General features: G+C 41.6%; 1 protein-coding gene across 2 annotated transcripts in view; it reads left to right on the top strand.

Annotated features, from left to right (window-relative positions):
- The window catches only part of FRAS1 (Fraser extracellular matrix complex subunit 1), a 431,436-nt gene that overhangs the window by 325,636 nt on the left and 86,116 nt on the right, over nt 1-19,684 (top strand). Inside the window, exons 32-41 of one of the 2 annotated variants that reach the window (XM_075606876.1) lie at nt 1,357-1,473; nt 3,762-3,876; nt 5,529-5,666; nt 6,573-6,605; nt 9,442-9,573; nt 10,138-10,263; nt 11,003-11,250; nt 13,202-13,353; nt 16,298-16,460; nt 17,642-17,774. In XM_075606876.1, the coding sequence (XP_075462991.1) occupies nt 1,357-1,473; nt 3,762-3,876; nt 5,529-5,666; nt 6,573-6,605; nt 9,442-9,573; nt 10,138-10,263; nt 11,003-11,250; nt 13,202-13,353; nt 16,298-16,460; nt 17,642-17,774 (1,357 nt within the window). The remainder of the gene's footprint in view (nt 1-1,356; nt 1,474-3,761; nt 3,877-5,528; nt 5,667-6,572; nt 6,606-9,441; nt 9,574-10,137; nt 10,264-11,002; nt 11,251-13,201; nt 13,354-16,297; nt 16,461-17,641; nt 17,775-19,684) is intronic. The other variant, XM_075606883.1, reaches the window with a different exon arrangement.

Raw genomic sequence — 19,684 nt, forward strand, 5'->3', positions numbered from 1 at the left:
CATAAATATCAGATGGCAACTGGCCCAGCTCTGGGCACCAATGGTTGCAGAAACTCACGGTTTGGAGAATGAACGCCGTTTTTCGGTCCTCAGTAGCAGTGATGTAATGTAGCACTGCCAACCCTGTCGTGACTGGAGCATCACGTGGGGCGGTCAAGGGACCGGCGGTGATCTCCTCCGGTGTAGATGAGGTGGGGAAATGCCCGGTACCGTGCCTCAGGTAAACTGCTTGTGTAGATGTGGCACCGCTACTCCCGGCGTGATTGCGGCATCGCGCACGGCTGTCACTTGACCAGCGGTGATCTCTCTGTGTGCAGCAGCTACCCGGCGTGCATAACAGCAGTAAACAGCAAGGAAATTCATCCAGCAGCAGCAGGAAGGGTAGCGAAGCACAGCCGTAGACAAACAGGGTGTAGACGTAGGTGGTGACTAAAAAAAGTTTTATTTAAACAGACATGTGTAGCTGATGGATCCTCTGATCTTTGACAAAGGCCTGAGGGCTGAAACGCGTCAGGATCACTTTCTCAAAGGACTCCTACGTCACGAAACGCGTTAGGGTGGGAGGAGCTTGGAATTGCTGTCGGCAGGGGACTCCTAGAGACTCAAGAGGCGCATAGTGTGTTATGCTGGTTGGCTGTGTACCGGAACGCAGCCAAACAAGTGAGGGACACAGGCGTGTCAGACCGGCTGGGGAGAAGCAGTGAGAGTGCGTATCTCAACCGGAGGAGTCAAGGGAGTACCATCACAAGCTGCGGACGGCATCCTCATGATGTTTTAAACCACATGTATATATGTGAGTGCATGTAAGTGTATTTTAGGCTTGTTGTAGCCGTTTTTTAATAAAATTTGTGCAATCTTTGCTATTGTCCACTCTCTCTCTCTGGGGGTCGGTGTGGTATGGGAGATCCTTGAACCACGGAGCTTCAAGGGATAAAGGAAGTACTTGGGGGATTCGTGGTACCAGTGGACACGGAAGGGGTTAAAGCACAGATTGTCTCAACTGTATCCAGAAAGAGTCATTCCTGTAAGTAGGCATAGTCTACATTGGGACCTATATTGTGTAAAGGGAAGCTATTAAGACCAGGAATACTGCGCAATGGTGTGCTTTTCTATCAATTCCAGGTAAATTGGGACGTTGCAGCAGTGAAGAAAACCTTCCGACATCAACTTCATGATTTGGACTCTCTGGGGGATTTTCAAGAGACTGTTTTGTTTCCTATGGTTACAAAGTAGCATCAACAAAAAGTTCATTTTTAAATCAAGTGATAAAAGGGAGACGATGAACTTAATTTTCTTTCAAATGAACCATCCTATATAGAATATTTGTAACTTGTTTATGATTTCCTCTGTTGGCAGATTTCCAGTACAGCAACATCACAGAACCTACAAGACAACCATGTGTTCAATATTGGTATTCTACCCAACCATCCTGGGGCACCGCAGCTCTCTCCCGGATCCTCCCTCCACATGACAGTAAGATTAAATCCAAGAGGAACCTCTTTATTATGGAACATGCTGGCTAACTCACCTCATACACTGTATTTGTAAGACTCTCTAAAGTGCAGCACCAAGGGTTGAACTTGATAAACGTATGACTTTGTTCAAGCTAATCTACAATGTACTATTTATCTCCGTTCTGTTTTCGTGATAGAAAGGTTCATCGTGCCAGTGCATATCAATAGAAGATGAAGAAACCTTTTTGTTTGCATGTATGTTAGAGAATGCATTTTTGTCCCGTCCCCGGGACAAAATCCAGTCATAATTACAGCTCCACTGAATGCCTGTTGGAGATGCATTGCCAACGGAAAGGCTTCTCAACATACAGTATGTAGTTAGTTTACCTCCTGCAATTTTGGAATCACCCCACATTCATTATGTAAAATCCACCTGGGACCTAGAACTTACTCCTGTTTTCATATTCATATTGGGGCATTGCCAAAAACCTCTCAGTTGGCACCTGCTTGTATGTCCTTCTTGCAGCCAAGCTAACCAAGTACTGTAGTACCACATTATTAGTACAGCCAAAGCCAACCAACTGTGTTTGTTTTATTCCTCATTTCCAATGGAAGATAGAATGACATCCCACAATGATTTTATAAAGAGACAAAAAAAAGACCGGTTCATTCTGTCCTTGACCTGGAGCCATTTGGCAGCCATGACTTAAAAGGATTCCAAATTCATATATAGTATATCATATATTCCAGAGCATCATCTACTCCTCATTTTCTTCTGCACAAACTGGGGGGCAAGATTTTCTAGGGGGCCTCTTTAACATCCCTTACCTGGTGCCAGCCAGGTCTTTGGTGACGCGTCGCCATGGCAAAACGTGCCAAATGACACTGCGGGGTCACGTGACATCACATGACCCGCTGAGTCATTTGACGCCGGGTCATAGGAGAAGGGTGGCGCGAACTCTGGGGCTGTGAGGCAGGGGAAGGCGCAGGTCAAAAACTTTGCACACCCTTGGTCTAAACATACATAGCAGCCACATATAAAGCTCATATATACATGTTTGTAATGTTTATTTTATAGAGCAATTGTGGTAAAAATTCTGAAGCCTGGGATAAATTGCAGATTGCAAACTCAGATGTTACAACCATTTCCAAAGTATTTGTTTACATAAACAAAACCTAAGAATACACACGTGCAATGTTAATCTAATTTACATTTTACAACTGATTTAAATATTACCTGTTTGCCCATGCCACCAATTGAAAATCTGTATTTGATGAATGACGAAGAATTAACACTGATTTCCTATAAATTCTAGAATTAAATTAGGGTTTAAATAAATTAATCAATATATAAATTGGGCATCTAGCTGATATTTAAAATTAACACAACACCGTTACTTCTTTTACAATATACTGTAGTTCTTCATGTTGGATGTATTTTGATTTGTCTCTGTACAGGTATTGGTATCCTATCTATTTCAAATATTATCTTCCTCTTTTTTCTCTTATTTAAAGCAGCAATTCCACCAAAATGCATTTTGTTTCCAAATTATTGGAACCAGGGTGGTCTTCTGGAGCTGAAACATGTTAATTACACCTCTGGGGACACCTCATACATAGGATACTTACCAGTGAAGGTACGGGTACTCCCTCATGGAGAAAATAACATGGCCGCTGTTATCGTCCAGTAGGAAGCAACAACCAATGACGTTGTGGCTTCCTATTGGCCCGCAAGTCCGGCGGCCATAACTTGAAACCCGGTATCTTCTTTCATAAGTATCTGAGGAATGGGGTGTCCTGGAGCTGAAAATAGGGCAGTTCAGCTTAGGAGAACCCTCCCCCTCACCCCCCCCCCCCCCCACATTTCATTTATGTAAAATAAACAATTTAAAAAAAGTTTCCCAGGAGGGATTGCGTCTTTAATACATTTAGACTCTTGTCTTTTATATTTCTGTGCCAAAACTTGGTTGAAGGGTACAATACTGTATTCAGTAGCTCATTGAACATGTCTGATACTGTATGTGTTAGATGAAAGGCAGGGAGAAACTTGTGACTTAAAAGGTTGATGCCCTCCCATGGAAGCGTGAAACCACAGGTTTAAAATAAATAAAAACGAGTACAATATTGTTGCTGGAATGGATTATGCTGGAACAACATAAGCATTCCTTCAGTTTTGCAGCAGTGAATCTTTGAAACTCAGCCCCTGGGTATCATTGCAGCTGAGATAAACATATCTTTGCTTCAGCGAGCTGATATAAATACAAGGAAATATGTTGTCCATCTACTGAATGCTAACTTATTTTGTAGGCCCTCGAAGACCGTCTGACAGTGATTGGATCCCGTTATCTCTCCTTTGTTGATACAGAGAGTCCTAGTGAGAAAATAGTCTACAATGTGACTGTGCCCTTACAGCCCAACGAAGGTGAGGAAACCATACGGTTGTAACCATGGCGAGATATAAATTAGCACTTTCAGCTGTTAATTTGTTTACGGTCTCACATGTGACCTTTAATGCAGCCAATTAAGTAGCTGCCTAAAATACCGGAGATTAATAATCTAATAATGCAGCAGCGGTTAGAAGGTTCACAGCGGGGAGTTCATTGGATAAGTCGTTTGTGCCAACAGAATTTAATTCATCTCACACGTTACCGGTTTAGAGTGAGCAAGAACGAAAACAAAATTGGATTTCAAACTGATTGATTTGTCCTATCTGGAAACTCAGTGGCTAAACAAGCTAAATGTGTTTTGTATTAAATATACTACTGGAAGATACTACTGTGAATGGCACAGAGATGAGATTCTCAGCTAATTATTTTGCATGGTTTTTGCTGCGGTGTGTTAGCTGCATAGTCACAGGCAGCATAGAAACTCTAGGGCTTATTTAGCAAAGGTATTTTTCAACTGTGAAAAAAAAAAAACAGCGTAGTGTTTACCAAATAAATATTCCCATAGAAATCAAAAAGGCTTTTTTTTTTTATCAAATAAATCTGGTGCTGTTTCTGCATGGGGACCTGGATTAAATGTGTCCAAACCTAATGATGGGTTGCACCCAATGGTTTGGAATTGCTACTGTCTCTTTTTTAATGCATCTCACTGTATAATGGAAACAAACACCCTCACTGTGGTTATTGTGATTTATTTCTTGGTCACTTATTTATGTGGTTTAGTCACTGCACTATATTTATATTCTAAATTCTGGGTTAGATAGTAGCGCACAGTATTTTCTCTGTATCTCACTGTATAACCTGGAAATGGAACCGTTCTGCATCTTTGATGCTCATGTACAGAATATACATACTGTCACGGCCCCTTTTATTCTCCAATATCTCCGATTTTGTTTGGGTATTTTTTCCGAATGCCACGCACTTCACCGCGTTCATGCCGCATTCATGCCGAGACAGCGCTAATACAATGCACTAAGATAAAGGCGGCCGCGGCTAAAATACCGGAACATACCGCATCAAATACTGCATCTGCCCGCGTTTTTCAAAGTTGCGCCGATACGGCCACACGAGGATAAAGGCGGCCGCCACTGTAATGTATGTTACAGTATACCTGTTTGATATATTATCATAGAGTGGGGCACATGATTCGAGTACTGGTACGGATTCTCGCTCCCGTTCTGGCCTTAAATCCCATTGACTTTGGGAGTTACGGCCGGAATGGGTGCGATGACCCATACCGGCAGCTCATGCATGTGTCCTAATGTATTTTTATTAGATGTCTTCTATAGGATACTTTATATGAATAACAACATTTAAACCAGTTTATTAATTGAAACAGCGATGGTATCTTTGTTTGGTAAATTTGTTGCTGATTACCCAGAGATTGCCCCAGTTTTGTTCCTGGGAGACTTTGATGTATAACAACCATTATGGGCCATTTTTACTAAGCAGTGTTACATCTTTAGACATATTCCTTTATACTGTATGTGGCGGTTTTTCTCTCAAAAAAACTGCCTGTTTTTTAAATAAACAAATGAATTAACTAATCTATGGATAATGTGTACAAAAGAAAAAGGGAGATGGATGCAACGTTTACTTTGTCAAGTACTGTATGTTCGACGGTTCACAGGTACCCTGGAACACAAAGACAAGCCCCTCTTGTCAGTAATGTACTTCACACAGGCGGACATCAACAACGGCAAGATTGCATACCGCCCTCCCAGGGCAGCACCACACCTGAGTGAAATTATGGACTTTTCCTTCACAGGTGAGAATGGCCATTATGGTTTTTTTTGTCCATAGCATTTGGAAGAACATAGTTTTATAGGCTAATGTGCCGAGATCTAGAAAAGGACTAATGAGGAGAAATCCAGCATTCGATGGAAGATGCTGATGAAGTCCAGTTGTTGAGTGTATGCATGTAAAACATTGTGCATACTAATTGCTATTTTAGGGGATACTCAACAAGACAGGAAGCACTAATGATGCAACTGTGTTAGCAGATAGCTAATGAACCCAATAAACCTCTCATCAAAAATTAAACATTTTAAAAATGGCATCTAAAATGTTAGAACCCAGTTCTCGACCAATGTCTGCTTTTACCTAACTGTGGCTGAAATAGTTTCATTCATTACCTGTCAGGTATAAAAATTAGCTTCAAAGGACTTCAGAGCGGGGATTTCTGCAAAAATTTTTATTCTGTCTAAAGATGGTGGTTAATAACAATATTACTCTCGATTCCGTTAACGTTGAACCTTACTCCATTCAGAATTTTACGGTCTTTCAGTAGAACACAAATCAGCTGTTGGGTGAATAGTTATATAACTCTGCTTTTAGTTGTGAGGCCCTCCTGTCACTTCCTAAATGAAAAAAAAGTCAAAGGCACTCCAGCCAAATAAGGGGAAAGAGGTCATTTAAGAGTTTATTGGGAAACAAAAGGATAAATTGCCATATTTACTGAGAAGTGCTACTCCGTATCACACCTCCCACTCTGTAAATTGCACCCCATACAATACATTTAATACTACAATATGTGCAGTGAAGTTCAGATTCAAACTTGGTATCAGTGAAGAGAGTGGAAGTTCAGATCTGAGCACTGTATGTATAAAGATGGCACTGTAAGTAGCTCCTATGCCTGGGATGACCTGATACTCAGCACTTTTGTTTTCTTCAGGTCTTCCTGAATCTGTGAACTTCTTCTTTACAGGTAATAAGAAAACTCGACATGTCTTCCTCTCCCTGTTGTAGCATAGAATACTTGTTATTATTACACTTGTGATTCTCTATTTTATTGTGATGCTTTATATAGGCAAACATTATATTTAAAATATGCAAAATGTACACAGATTATGTACAATGTTATCTCTGGTTATACACTATGAACAAAGACTGCATACCAGCATGTATGGATAACTTCACCTAAGAAACCAGGTGACGTTAGTTGTTAGAAACCCCTGGTGCTGGAATCTCATTCTTCAGCAAGCTGAAAGGACTACGGCAGTCTCTTGGCAATTGCAAAATGGATTTCGGAGAGGGGAAAAATCCAAGTTAATTTGAATTCCTATTTCAGATGGCGGAACACCCAAAGATAGCATGACTTTGTCCATGAGGCCAATTGACATGTTGTCTTGACATATGCATGGTAGAAAAATAGAGCTTCAGCTACATTATTATAATATGAGAGTTGGAGCAGTGGATTACAGGCCCAAACTGAATTTAATTCCAGTTGTTTTTTTATTAGATTTCACATTAATATCAAGTGCTACTGTATTTCTGTAGGATTTATGACATTTCGTGATAGACAGTATTGTCCAAGTTCCAAGTGAAGCTGTTTTTCCACCCCTCAGTTCCAGGCAGGTTTAGTCAGGCTACATCTGTAGTGTACCATGTTGGAACGTATCTTTGCATGTGCTACATGTAAAAGGATAACCCAAACTAAAAACAGATATACAACTCTGCTATGCAACTGGCTCCTTTTAGAGTAATGTTTGAAGTTGCAGGTCACAATAAAAAGTAGCAAGTTAATGAAGACTTTTTAGAAACATCACAAAATCTGCTGGCGGCTTCCTGCTCTTGCTGCTCTCAGCAACAGTATTTCCCAGAAGAAGGATTTTATACTGTATGTAATTGGGTTTTTAAGTGGGGATAATTTTCCAGGCATCTTTATACCTTCAATTTACACCAGTCAAAAATGTTAGCCCATAACATGGACAGATTTACTAGGCTGCACTCTTCCATAAGGTACCTTCCCTTGCTGAAAGGTACCTTATAGCCCATTCAAGTGAATGGGTCGTAAGGTGTCTTCTTGCGCTGGCAGATATCATACAGAGCTTCACCACTTAGTCAATTTGGGCCAAAATGTGTTACTTGCACAGTCTAAATAGAGTGCTGACCAAAAGTTGTGCCGTTCCTTACCGCTTTACAACCATTTTGAAATCCTCTAGCAGTTTTCTATCTTGGCATAATATTGGTTTTATTATAATATTTATTATATATATTATAAAACACTACAAAACTGCAGTAGGGTTCAGTAGCTCTAACTGTTTGGTGATAACTGCAGCTCTAATATTTTCTTGTACTTGTATTATTTAGAGAAGAAGCTTAATAAACTTTGTGATGTGAAGTCACATTATGATTGTACATTGCAGCATGTTAATTTCTCACTGCATCCTGCACATGAAATGTTGCTTTGAGCGAGCGGCGTGTTAACCTTTTGAAAGGGAACCTCTTTGTTACAAATCACAGATCTACATCCATGTGAACCAATCCATGTTAAACAGAGCCCCTTCACCAGAAATAGTCAAGTAATGTTTTACAGGCCAATTTGAGCAAAGAAAACCTTAAAGGAGCAACCCATGCCACATAGGTGGGAAGCAGCCCCCCCCCCCCCCCTCCGAGCTGAACCATAAACCAGCTCCGGGAACGCCCTGCTTTCCGAGATAATTACCCAGGAAGGGTGCCACTGGTGGCTCTCTGGTATTTAAATCCCTGTGTCACGCGGGCCAATAGGAAGCCGCAAAAAATGATGTTGCAGTTTTTCAGTTGCCCACATAGCGCAGGAGATTTAAATCAAGGAGATGCTACCGGCAGCACCTTCACTACTAAGGCTACGGCCCCGCTGTCTGCCCTGCACACGCGCCTGCCAGGCTGGCGGCGTGTGCAGCCGAGTTCCCTAGTCTGCAGGGGGAAAGACGGAGGGAGTGACGGGGGGCGCGGCCATGCTGTCACCTGGCAGGTTCGCCCTCATTGGCTGAATTGCCGGGGGTGTGGCCTAGCGCTTCGTTGCTTGTTCTGATCTCAGTTTTCCATTCTGCTGGAAAAACTGACCGCGCAGCACGGCGGCCGATCCTCGCAGCGGGCCCGGACCCATTGAGGGGCGTCTCTTGTCCCCGCAGTAGCCAGCGGGGACCAAGCCTAAGTATCTCGGGTCACTGGTGCTGAAATTAACAGCTGTGGAGATCCCTTTCTAAAAAGGGTGAGAGGGTAAGAACAAAAACCCAGCAGAAGGAATTGCTCCATTAAAGAGCCCTTAATCAATCTATTAATTACTGTAATTAAGATGGCTGGAGTACAGTATAGTGTTGTTAAGTGCAATTGGTGGCAGAATAGCACTATGAGATAATTATGTACAGCTCCAAAAATAGAACACTGGCACTCTATGTATATGAATGTGTAATACTTGCCGGTGCTGAACTCAAAGGAAGATACCCACACACCCAGAGTGCTACTCCTATTTGATTTCAATAATTATGTACAGCACATTATTGCCTCTGTTCCAAACTGCAGTTTGTTTCCTCAAATAGCCTTTGTAAACACACTGATTGTTTAACCCTTTCAGTACAAGAGGGGCATGTAACATATTGCAGGGCAAAGTGTTTCTGGTGCTTCTGGCAGCAGAAGAGTTAACAATTGGGTTCTATGGATACAGTAAATTGCTTCTTGTCCTTTTCCAAGTTACCGGAAGCGCTGGCTGGTTAGTACTTCACTGAGAGTTGTGCAATGCATTAGTTTTCTCCGTTGATGTTCAGTGTCCTTCCTTTCAGTTTCAGACGGGGAATTCACCACAGCCGAAATGCCGTTCACAATACATTTGCTATCCACCGAGAATCAGCCTCCGGTGTTCCAGATCACTGCTCCGTTTCTTGAGGTCACTCAAGGAGGGAGGACTCCCATCGGTAAGGAGACGGGATTTGCTTTTGAGCCACCTTTACTTAAAGTAAACGTTTTCCATCAATGCCATTAGCAAATGGTGTCGAATGGAAGGTGGAAAGACTGCTGAGAGATCGAGCTGGAGAATCTGGATACCTAAGACCTAGTCCTTTAGTGGAATAATTGATTCCAGTAAAGTCTGGTGATATCATTTAAGATAGGAATGAATGCGACATTACCAACATAAATAACATTATTTGTCACATATTAATTAGACTCTCAACCATTTAGCAAAGTGTTTGCATAAAGTGTAGAATCGTAACCTCAAAATTACATTTAGAACATATTATAATCATCTATTGCGTAGGAGTAAGATAACATAAGCACCAGACCCCAACTGACTAATATAATAGTGAAGTGGTTAAATCCCTAGGCAGGGAAATAGCTGGCAGGTCATGTGTGAGGGGCTTAGTCCTTAAGTATTCTGTTCTAAGTCACAATTTATTCGCTCGGGCTTGTTGTAAAATAGTATATGAAGGGAATTTCATTGGCTCCTATTAATGTTCCCTGCTCTGTTACTTTTTACTCAGGAGTACAGCTGACAGTGAGTGATACAGACACATCTCCTGAAGATCTGTTTTACGAGCTGGTTGAGACACCCCGTCATGGTCTCCTTATAAAGTCTGAGGCTGGCATACAGGCTCCCATGAATGCAGGTAGAATTGTACAAACTGGAAAGCCCATTGAGGTTATTGGGCTATGCATATACATCAAGTATCGGGACAGTTTATTCATGGTGGTAGTGCTGTAGGCAAACAAGGGTAATGCCAGCACTTGGTAGGTTTATTCCATGTACAACAATTGTAAGTTCATTGCATATGTGCTTTTTCGGGGGAACTTGACTCATATCATCCTTTGTCTTTTGGAAAACACCCTTTTTATAGAGGCCTGAAACAGGGACGCTCTTAAACAGTTTTCAAAAGCTATTTGCTTTTAATTGCACCATAATTTGTACTAATTAGAAATTAAATCACACAGAGGTCAAGCAAAAGAGTTCTGGTGGATTTTTATGCGTGAAAGCATTCACGATATTTCAGATATGTACAGTAGCATATAAAAATCGTTACTTTAAGGAGTTTTTCAGTTACTATAAAATAGTAGCTGAAAAACTCCTTTAGTGTTGAAAAGTCCTTGAACACCTTTCTCTGCCCTTCTACCTGGACCCGTGCATATACTGTCTGTGCATATACTGTCTGTGCATATACTGTCTGTGCATATACTGTCTGTGCATATACTGTCTGTGCATATACTGTCTGTGCATATACTGTCTGTGCATATACTGTCTGTGCATATACTGTCTGTGCATATACTGTCTTCTTCAGAAGTGATGGGACTTGCTGTTTATTTTAGATACGAGACATTGTATTCATTGCTAAGACGTGTGTGTTTTGGAAGGTGATACATTCACGTATGAAGATGTGAACAGGAATGCGTTACATTATCTGCATGATGGCTCAACCACATCTGAGGACAGCATGGAGATCGCAGTAACAGATGGTATCACCACCACCACAACCCTTCTGAGGGTGGTAGTGTCACTCGCAAACGACAACGGACCGCGGCTTGTTCCCGGCTCCTTGTTGGCCATCACTGTGACTAGTAGGAGCTCTGTTATCATAACAAGGTCACATCTTGCTTACATGGTACGTTTGACACTACTCTCCCTTTTTAATGTCTGTTTCAGATCATTCGATTCTAGGCTCTGAATAATACATTGTGGAGGAACTGAAACACAGAAACATAGAATTTAACGGCAAATGAGAACCACTTGGCCCACCTAGTCTGCCCATGTTCCTGTAAAAAAAGAACTACAATACTGTATACAGGTGGTCCTCGCTATCCGACATCGGAATGGGTTATCCGACACTCACACCGCGGATTAACATGGGATCCACTAACCGACGGCGGTTTGTGGGCTCGATTCTGGCGGATAACCGAGGACCGCCTGTATTTGCATTATAATCCTTTATTTTAGGCGCTGCATGTCCTCTTACCAGTAGAGTAACATGATTCTGAGCAAAACAGAAGAAGACAATCTAAAACAATTCTGTAGGAAAAAACGAGTTAGGTAATGGGCACTGCAGGCGAGCAGAATAGAGAGATACACAACACAAAAAAACATTTAGATTTATTTTCTGTATTGAAAACGGCCCAAGAAGCATTTATCATCATGCGAGTTTTAAAACGTGCCTCAACCTTTTGAAAGTACTTTGGTTATATTTTTCTCTGTTGGCTATAACTATTCCTTTTTGAGGAGTAGTTAGCTAGATCAAGAGACACTGGGTGAAAGTTATGTGCCACATGTATAAAGAGATTTATCAAGTTATGTATCTATTTGAGTCAGATCCATGTTAAGATGTTAAATGGACAGAGTAGCATTGCACCGGCAAGGAGCACACTATAAACAGATTCCATATTGTTAACAAAAGATTGTAGTACTTCTTTAAATGCCTACAGCCTGGAATAGAAAAGCATGGCAGAAGCTTTAATACCTGTCTGATGATGTCACTGCCCTCACTTGCATGGGAGAAGCAATAACAGCATGAATGAGACAAGCAGGGAGTTCTTGGAGAACAAATGTCAACCACATAGGGCCCGATTTTATATGTGCCAAAGCGGGCTGTTTTCGGACACAATTTACTATTGAAGTCAATAGGTAATTTCGGCCACAAATGGACTTGTAGCCCGCTTTGGCACATATAAAATCAGCCGGTTCTATGACAATCCTTAACATTTACATTTTCTTTGAAATCATTTGATATTCATTTTGTTATTTATTTTTTAAACCATTTTTACGTTATAGTATGTATAATGTGCCAGTGTTTGATGTGTTTAGCTGAAAGTTGATTTTGGGTAGGATTGCATCTTTAAAGCAGCAATGCTGAAATAAAAACTCCAATAGAGCTATGTTTGAAAGGTTCACCTAACAACACAAGTGTACACTGCACTTCCTTCTGTTGTTTACATTGTAAAGTGCACAGCTTTTGATGGTGTGTAATGCTGCTGCTTTTTTTTTAACGTTCTGGGAATCAAGCCAATATGTATCCTGTCTTGTGAGGAGCTGAAGGTAGTGTACGTTTTATAGACCTGTGATACTTAACTTTATGAATTTCTGTCTAAAGAAGAGCTGGAGCTGATATATGTTTTTGAGACCGATGACATTAAATGATAGTCGATGGACGACAAATTCAAGTTTGTTAACATTTGCCATGGGACTATGTATCACACAGCACTTGGCTTATGTGCTTAAATTCAATACATTTCATTTTTTTCTTTAGCCATGTCCCTCGTCTATAACCGTCTTAAATTCTGTCTAATATTAGGGTTATTGGGTAAAAAAAAAAAAAAAGACTGATGGAAACGAATAGAGCAGCTCGGAGCTAGAATGAGACAGATCATCAATCAGGATGTGACCTGGATTTGGCTGTGATTTCTGTGAATCTGTTGCCTGACATACTAATGTAGCACAGAAGGGTAAAAGCATAATAATGTGTGTGCTTCTCTTAGATTAGAGCTTGTTAGCATTTCATAACCATTTCTGGCTACACCCAAGTAAACAAAACCTAATGCACATTTTTGTTTTCTTTTGAGCAGGATAATAACTCTGCTGATTCTAAAATCAGAATCCAGCTGGTCTCCCTACCTATGTATGGCGTTCTTACCAAGGCCAAGTCAGGACTCGCCACTGAGGAGCTGTCAGAGTTCTCTTTTTTCACCATGGAAGATATCAACAACCAGAAAATGAAGTATGTGGCACTCTCCTATCCTACTGTATTCACTGTTCAAGAGCAATGCAAACGTATAGTGCAGGGCTCTTCAACTGGTTCTCCAAAGTGGTCCCGGTCAGAAAAGATTTAGGAGCAGAAGGGTTACAAGCTTATTGTCATTTAATTTGTGATACATAAAAAATGATATTTAAGCATTTTGCAAGCATATATAACATTTCTACCATATACATTTATATGACCTTTATTCTACAAGTGAGTTTCAGTGTCCAACACTGCACTGCTTAAGCAACTGCTGTGAAACTACCAGCGACAGAGTCCAAGGGCCACCTCAAGGCGGACCAGATGGACCAGATTTGGCCCGCGGGCCGCTGGCTGAGCATATACGTAGTGTTACAGAAATGGGTAGCAGCTGCCTAAAATAATGATGTAGGGTTACTGCACAAGTAGATGCAAACAAGTGTAGTTTTACCTTTGAAACACTTTTTGAGTCATGCTTCGTTTGCTTCACTGTCTTCCTCTTTTTCTCTTCTTAGTCAATATGCTGTTAATATGTTTTTCTCCTGCTTTAAATTTTTAATCCCAGTCATTTAAACGGAGCTGCTGTTCTCCATCACGGAGATGACATCATAACAGCATATTGAATGGGGCCTTTCCTCCTCTCCCATTGTCAGTGTCAGACCACTCCTGATGTCAGGTTCTTGTTGAAAACTCGAGCACTGTGGTTGTCAGCATGTGATCCACTCTGAGGTTTACACAGTCTGACATTTTATTCTTCAGAGACCCAATTATTTTATGTTGCCATATTTGATCATTTCATAATTTGAAAGAGTTATAAAATGTTACAGTTTAATGTTATTGTCACGGTAGACCAGGACAATTCACCAGGATTGCATAAACCAGACAGACCGAAGTAGTTCAATAAAGAAGGTTTATTTGGACCGGAGTCCAGAGGCACAGCCAAATACGCAAAAAAGAGCTTACACTCCCAAAAACAGGGGCTGCGGGGAGAATCATAGCTAGCTAGGTGCTGGGCGCCATTTCACACGGCTTACCCAGAGCAGCTTCCACGTTCAGTAGGAGTCTGGTCCCTCAAGACTTCTGGGATGCTATTCGGAGAATAGCAAGTTTGAATTTCCCACTTGGATCGGCACCAAGCATTGTTTTGGGGTGTCTCCAGCACAGCCTCGGAGTACACCGCTTAGCTACCACACTACCTCCATGAATGACTGTGGAACCCTACAAAGACCTCGGCCTCTGTCTATGTTGGGGTGCTGCCGACCAAACACAACAAGGGCTCACCTGTGATGGACCAATCCGGGCTTGGGCGGTGACTGCATCTAGTACAGCTCACAGTGGTGGGCTTAAAGAGAGCTGGGATTTCAAAGTGGCCAATGGGAACATCGCCTACGGGACTCATACCCAGCACCGGTTCCAACAACCGGACGGATATCTCCCGCAGAGATAGGCGCCTCAGTGTCTGGGATGAACAAAAACTCCACTCTTTAAGCCAAAACCTCCTAGACCTGAGTGCCGCCCATCCCCACTCTCACAATGTTCCCAAGCATTGCACCTCCCCCCTCGTTTAACAGAAACCTGGATTCCTTTAAGTGCAGCCTGAATAAGTGAATTTAGTCATAACATATAGAATATAGAAAGTCCTTTACTTACTTAGAAAACATATGTTATTCTGTACCACAGAAATATTATATTTACAGACATACACGTGTTTTTAAGTTATGGTGGGTGAAAAAGGCAACAAAAAGCCTCCACCGTTAGCATATAGCCAATAGAGAATATCCCTTGTGAGCACATTCACATGTCTTAAACAGGTCTGCAATCCTGCCTTTCAACCATTATCACCTCGCATACAGTGTTCCCACTGCAGCAAGGGAACAAACAGGTAAAGGGTACAATATACAATATGTCAGTGTGTGTGTGTGTGTGTGTGTGTGTGTGTGTGTGTGTGTGTGTGTGTGTGTGTGTGTGTGTGTGTGTGTGTGTGTGTGTGTGTATATATATACAATGTCACAGGATCAAAATACATTTTAGTGGATTTCATAGGTGATAAAAGGTTGCAAACCATTGCACTAGTTCCTCTCATAAATGGGGGAAACTGCCGCTTTTTATTGTTTTAGCCTCTGTCAAGCAAAGCGTGTCTTTCTCTAGGAGCCCACAATGCAGTTTCTCCATGTTGATAACATTTCACTCTGTTACATTGTTAAATTTAATCAAAATCACTCCTCAAGCTGGAGACGATGAAGGACAAGGGTAGGGTACTTTAGCTGTCCTGTCCAGTGGAGATCATACAAGAGATAGTAATTAAAGGACGTTAAATAACTCCCAAATTTCAGGTTACCATGGGAACCATCAAATCCATCATGAAATTGATACAGATTAAATAAAAAGGCATTTATCCCTAAATTGCTCTTAAAGGATCTTTTTGATGTCAGGAGGGAATGTACAATTAACTAATTGCAGCAGGGAATGGTGAATTTCGTCTGGACATATAACAAGAGGCTACAGAGGGATATCTAAAAGAAGACATCTCAAAAGTGATCTCAGAATCTGGACGACTGGCTTTCATTCAGGATGAAACCCCATTATTACCATTTGGAGGCTATTGGGGCTGGGTGCATAACTGGGGCAAACAGAGGGACAAAAAAGTAGCGCCATATTAACCAAGGAAAAAAATCCCATAGGACGCAATGCAGTTATTCTCCTTTGACAAATCTGGTTCTGTATTTTTGCTTCAATTTTGCTACCGGGAGACTTTGATACATATATTTATAAAAATGTTTTACCAGGAAGTAATACATTGAGTTACCTCTCGTTTCCAAGTATGTCCTGGGCACAGAGTTATAAAAAGTACATGGTATGTTATGGTATATAAAAAAATACATGGTATAAATACATAACCCTGTTTGTGTCATCCATTCCCTGGGCTTCTTTTTTGTCTACTTAGGTATTCTACCATTTTTGAAACGGACAGTCAGCCAGTCACAGATATCTTCCACTTCACTGTCTACAATGCTGACAACAACCGGCTAGACAACCAAATGTTCACCATCACCATCACAGCCGCCGACAAGCAGTTCCCCGTCATTAGGCCTGGAGACCAGATATCTGTAAGTACCGCATGGGAATACAAGTGACTGGGTGAGAAAGTTAGTGCAGTTAATGCATATACCATCAAATGTATGCAATTATTGAAAATTTGGAAGTGGCGCTTTCACTTTCCAGTATTTAAAGGAGTTGCAATAAAGTGAAAGCCCTCAGTTAGACAACACCATTTTTTTTCTAGCTGGCTCATTATTTAAAGGAGCAATCTATGCCGGCGAATTTGTTTTTGAAGTTTTTATATTTTTTTATATAAAGGTTTGAGAAACCCTGTTGTATATCATACAAACCAATGCTACTTATTTATCGGTGAAACTCCATCATAACCAGCTGCAAATGCTATCATCATTCTACTTTCTCTTGGAAAGAAAATCCATCAACTTAATGTATGTCAAAGTAATATAAAGGGATCTCTTCATTATAGAATACATGGATATTAATATGCGCTAAGCAGTGAAAGATTAAGTTCCAATTAGCAACTCGTAATGTGGCTGCAATAATGTGAAAGCGAGCAGCCATGCAGCATCAGTCGCTGCTTTTATCGTATCAGGTAGGAAATGTTTAAAGGAAATTTAGGTCAGAAAGCACGACTCCAAAACGCCAACAACAAATGTCATGGAAAATACAACACATTCAGGTTTTAGTGTAAGTTGAAATGTAACTCACCGTTGCCTTTAAAAACAAAATGTATATCACACCTAGGTTGGGAATCAGGGGGTCCCAGGAGTGGAACCCCATTCATTTCAGCTCTGGAAACCCCATGTTTCTGGAGATACTTACCTCCGAAGTAAGTGCTCTGGTTGAGCAAGCAGGGCTTTAAAGTTTGAAGCTCCTGTGTCACATGGGCCAATAGGAAGCTGCACCGATGACGTTACGGCTTCCTACTTGCCGACAGACCCCGAGATCTTTAAACAGAGGACATATCTTGAACCCTGGTAACCGAGGAGAGCTGCCACCGGCACCTAATTCGGAGGTAAATATCTCTGGAAGCAGGGGGTCCTCGGAGGTGAAATGAATGGGTTTCCGCTCCGGAGATATATATATATATATAAAATCCTCCCAAAATGTGCTGGCTTGAATTGCCTCTCTAACATGTGCCACTTTGTTGCTCTCTATGCAGAAATATATTTTATGTTCCGTGCAATTTGCATGTACCGTAAATGCCAGTTTTTTTTGTTTTTTTTTGCAGGTTGAAGAGGGCGGGAGACTTCTACTATCCTCACGCCACATATTAGCCACAGACTCTGTTACATCAGGGAGGCAACTGAGCATTCAAATAATCAGTGGGCCTACGTTTGGCTACCTCGAAAACATTAAAACCGGTAAGAACTCTGCATTTTGTTCTCCCTTCAATTATATGCAAAAACTGAACAGGACATTTTTATTAGCTGAAAAAAACCTGTCCACATGTTTCACCCAACACTACACTACCTCCTTCCTCCGTGCAGTGCCCTCGGGCAATCCTGAACTTTATTTTGCACAACGAGGAGGCACGGTGTTAGGTTGATAGATGTTTGTAGATGCTGCAGGAGTTTGAAATAAATAACACATCTCTTCTAAGCTTTGTTCCCGAGTACTGTAGCTCCAGGCAAGGATCAGAATTCCTTGTGATATGTGCTGCCTTTTACAATGAACTGAGACAAAGTGAACGGGTTTCATGCAGGAGAACTACATAGGCAGCATTCTGCAGCATAAATATTAGCCACCAGCGCAAGTTAAACCTTGTGTATACATAAATCAGCTTTATAGAAGGTGTTTGATTCCACTTTCTGTATAGCCTCACAATGCCTACATCCCAACCAGGTCAAAATGGTTGAATGGTTGATAATGAAAGAATGCACAAAGTATACCAAAGCTGACTGTCACGGGAGACCAGGCATTTACACCTTTATACCGGGATCATAACACTGAGCAAAACGAGTTGATGAAATAAATTGCGGTTTATTCACTTAAAATAGGCAAACACACAGCGGAACACCAAATACATGAGAAAACACACTTACTGGGGGTCTTGGCTACAAAACTAGACGTTCCTAGTTGAAATGAACGCAAAAACCAAAGTCTTTAGTTGACCGGGACTCAGTCCGAAATGTCCTGGAACTCAAATCGTCATGAAGTTCCTGACGCCACCGCTCTCTTTCCTCCGGAGGTGCTGAAATCCCTTAACCGGGAGTCAGCTCCAAACGTCATGAAGCTAAATTAGGCTTGAAAGCTGACTCACTACTATTTCTCCGAGAGCATCTTTTGGTAAATTCAAATTTGCTGCTGATTTTCTGGTGTATAGAATCTCATCACTGGATTGGCTGAGTGATTCTTATAGTATTTCAGAGTTCATTCATGAAATACTACAGCCAATCCGAGCGTGGGAAATTTCCTACCAGACAATCAGAGCGATGCCAGTCTTCTGAAGCCGGGCATGCGGATCTGCTGAATCAGCCAAGGGCATGCGCAAGCCTGCTACCTCTGCTACTTGGTATTCAGAAGCCACCCGTTGGTTTAGTCTGGGAAGGCAAATGGTAATCCTGAGGACTTCCATTCATCCCAGGACGTGGGTACTCAAGCCTAAACCTACAGCCCAAATGTTCTTCACACCTCTGGCATCCTCTGTGGCTTTCATGTCTGATGTCTGGGTAGACACATTGGCACCAAGCTGGTTGCCCAGTGACTCACTCAGAATGCCGGTCCGGAAAGACCTAGTTCATTATACCGTGCACAAGCATATATGTATTTTAAACACACTGTTTAATAAATTATACATGTTATACTTTCCTAAGTCTTCTGATTATGGGGAATAGAATAAGAAGTTGCACTTTATTTCTTACCAGCCATATTCCCCACACACTATAACTAGAATTAGCCTTTAAAACTCCTCACAGCCTTATCTATGGTTAGAGCACCCCCAGAACCCTTATACGGGCTTCTGGGTGACCTGGGCATTTACTGGGCAACCCTCCTTAACCTAGGGACCCCTTGACCGTTCCAGGGACACCTCACATCCCTATGCCCCATTTACCTTTCTGGTCTGTGATGAAGCAGGGAATCCTAACGGTGAGTCGTGCAAGCGTTTTCAAGGGGAGAGTTTGCTGGAGCAATGTGTCTATATGTATCCGGGAATCCAACCTGATTACCGGATCAATTTTTTTGGGGTATCCAGCAACTCTGGACCCCGACTAGCTAGGCACATTCTAACAACACTTTCTCTGTAAACCCCCCCCCCCCTTGAAACTCATAG

The sequence above is a fragment of the Ascaphus truei genome, chromosome 1 (assembly GCF_040206685.1).
Source record: "Ascaphus truei isolate aAscTru1 chromosome 1, aAscTru1.hap1, whole genome shotgun sequence".
NCBI classification, from domain to species: Eukaryota; Metazoa; Chordata; class Amphibia; order Anura; family Ascaphidae; genus Ascaphus; species Ascaphus truei.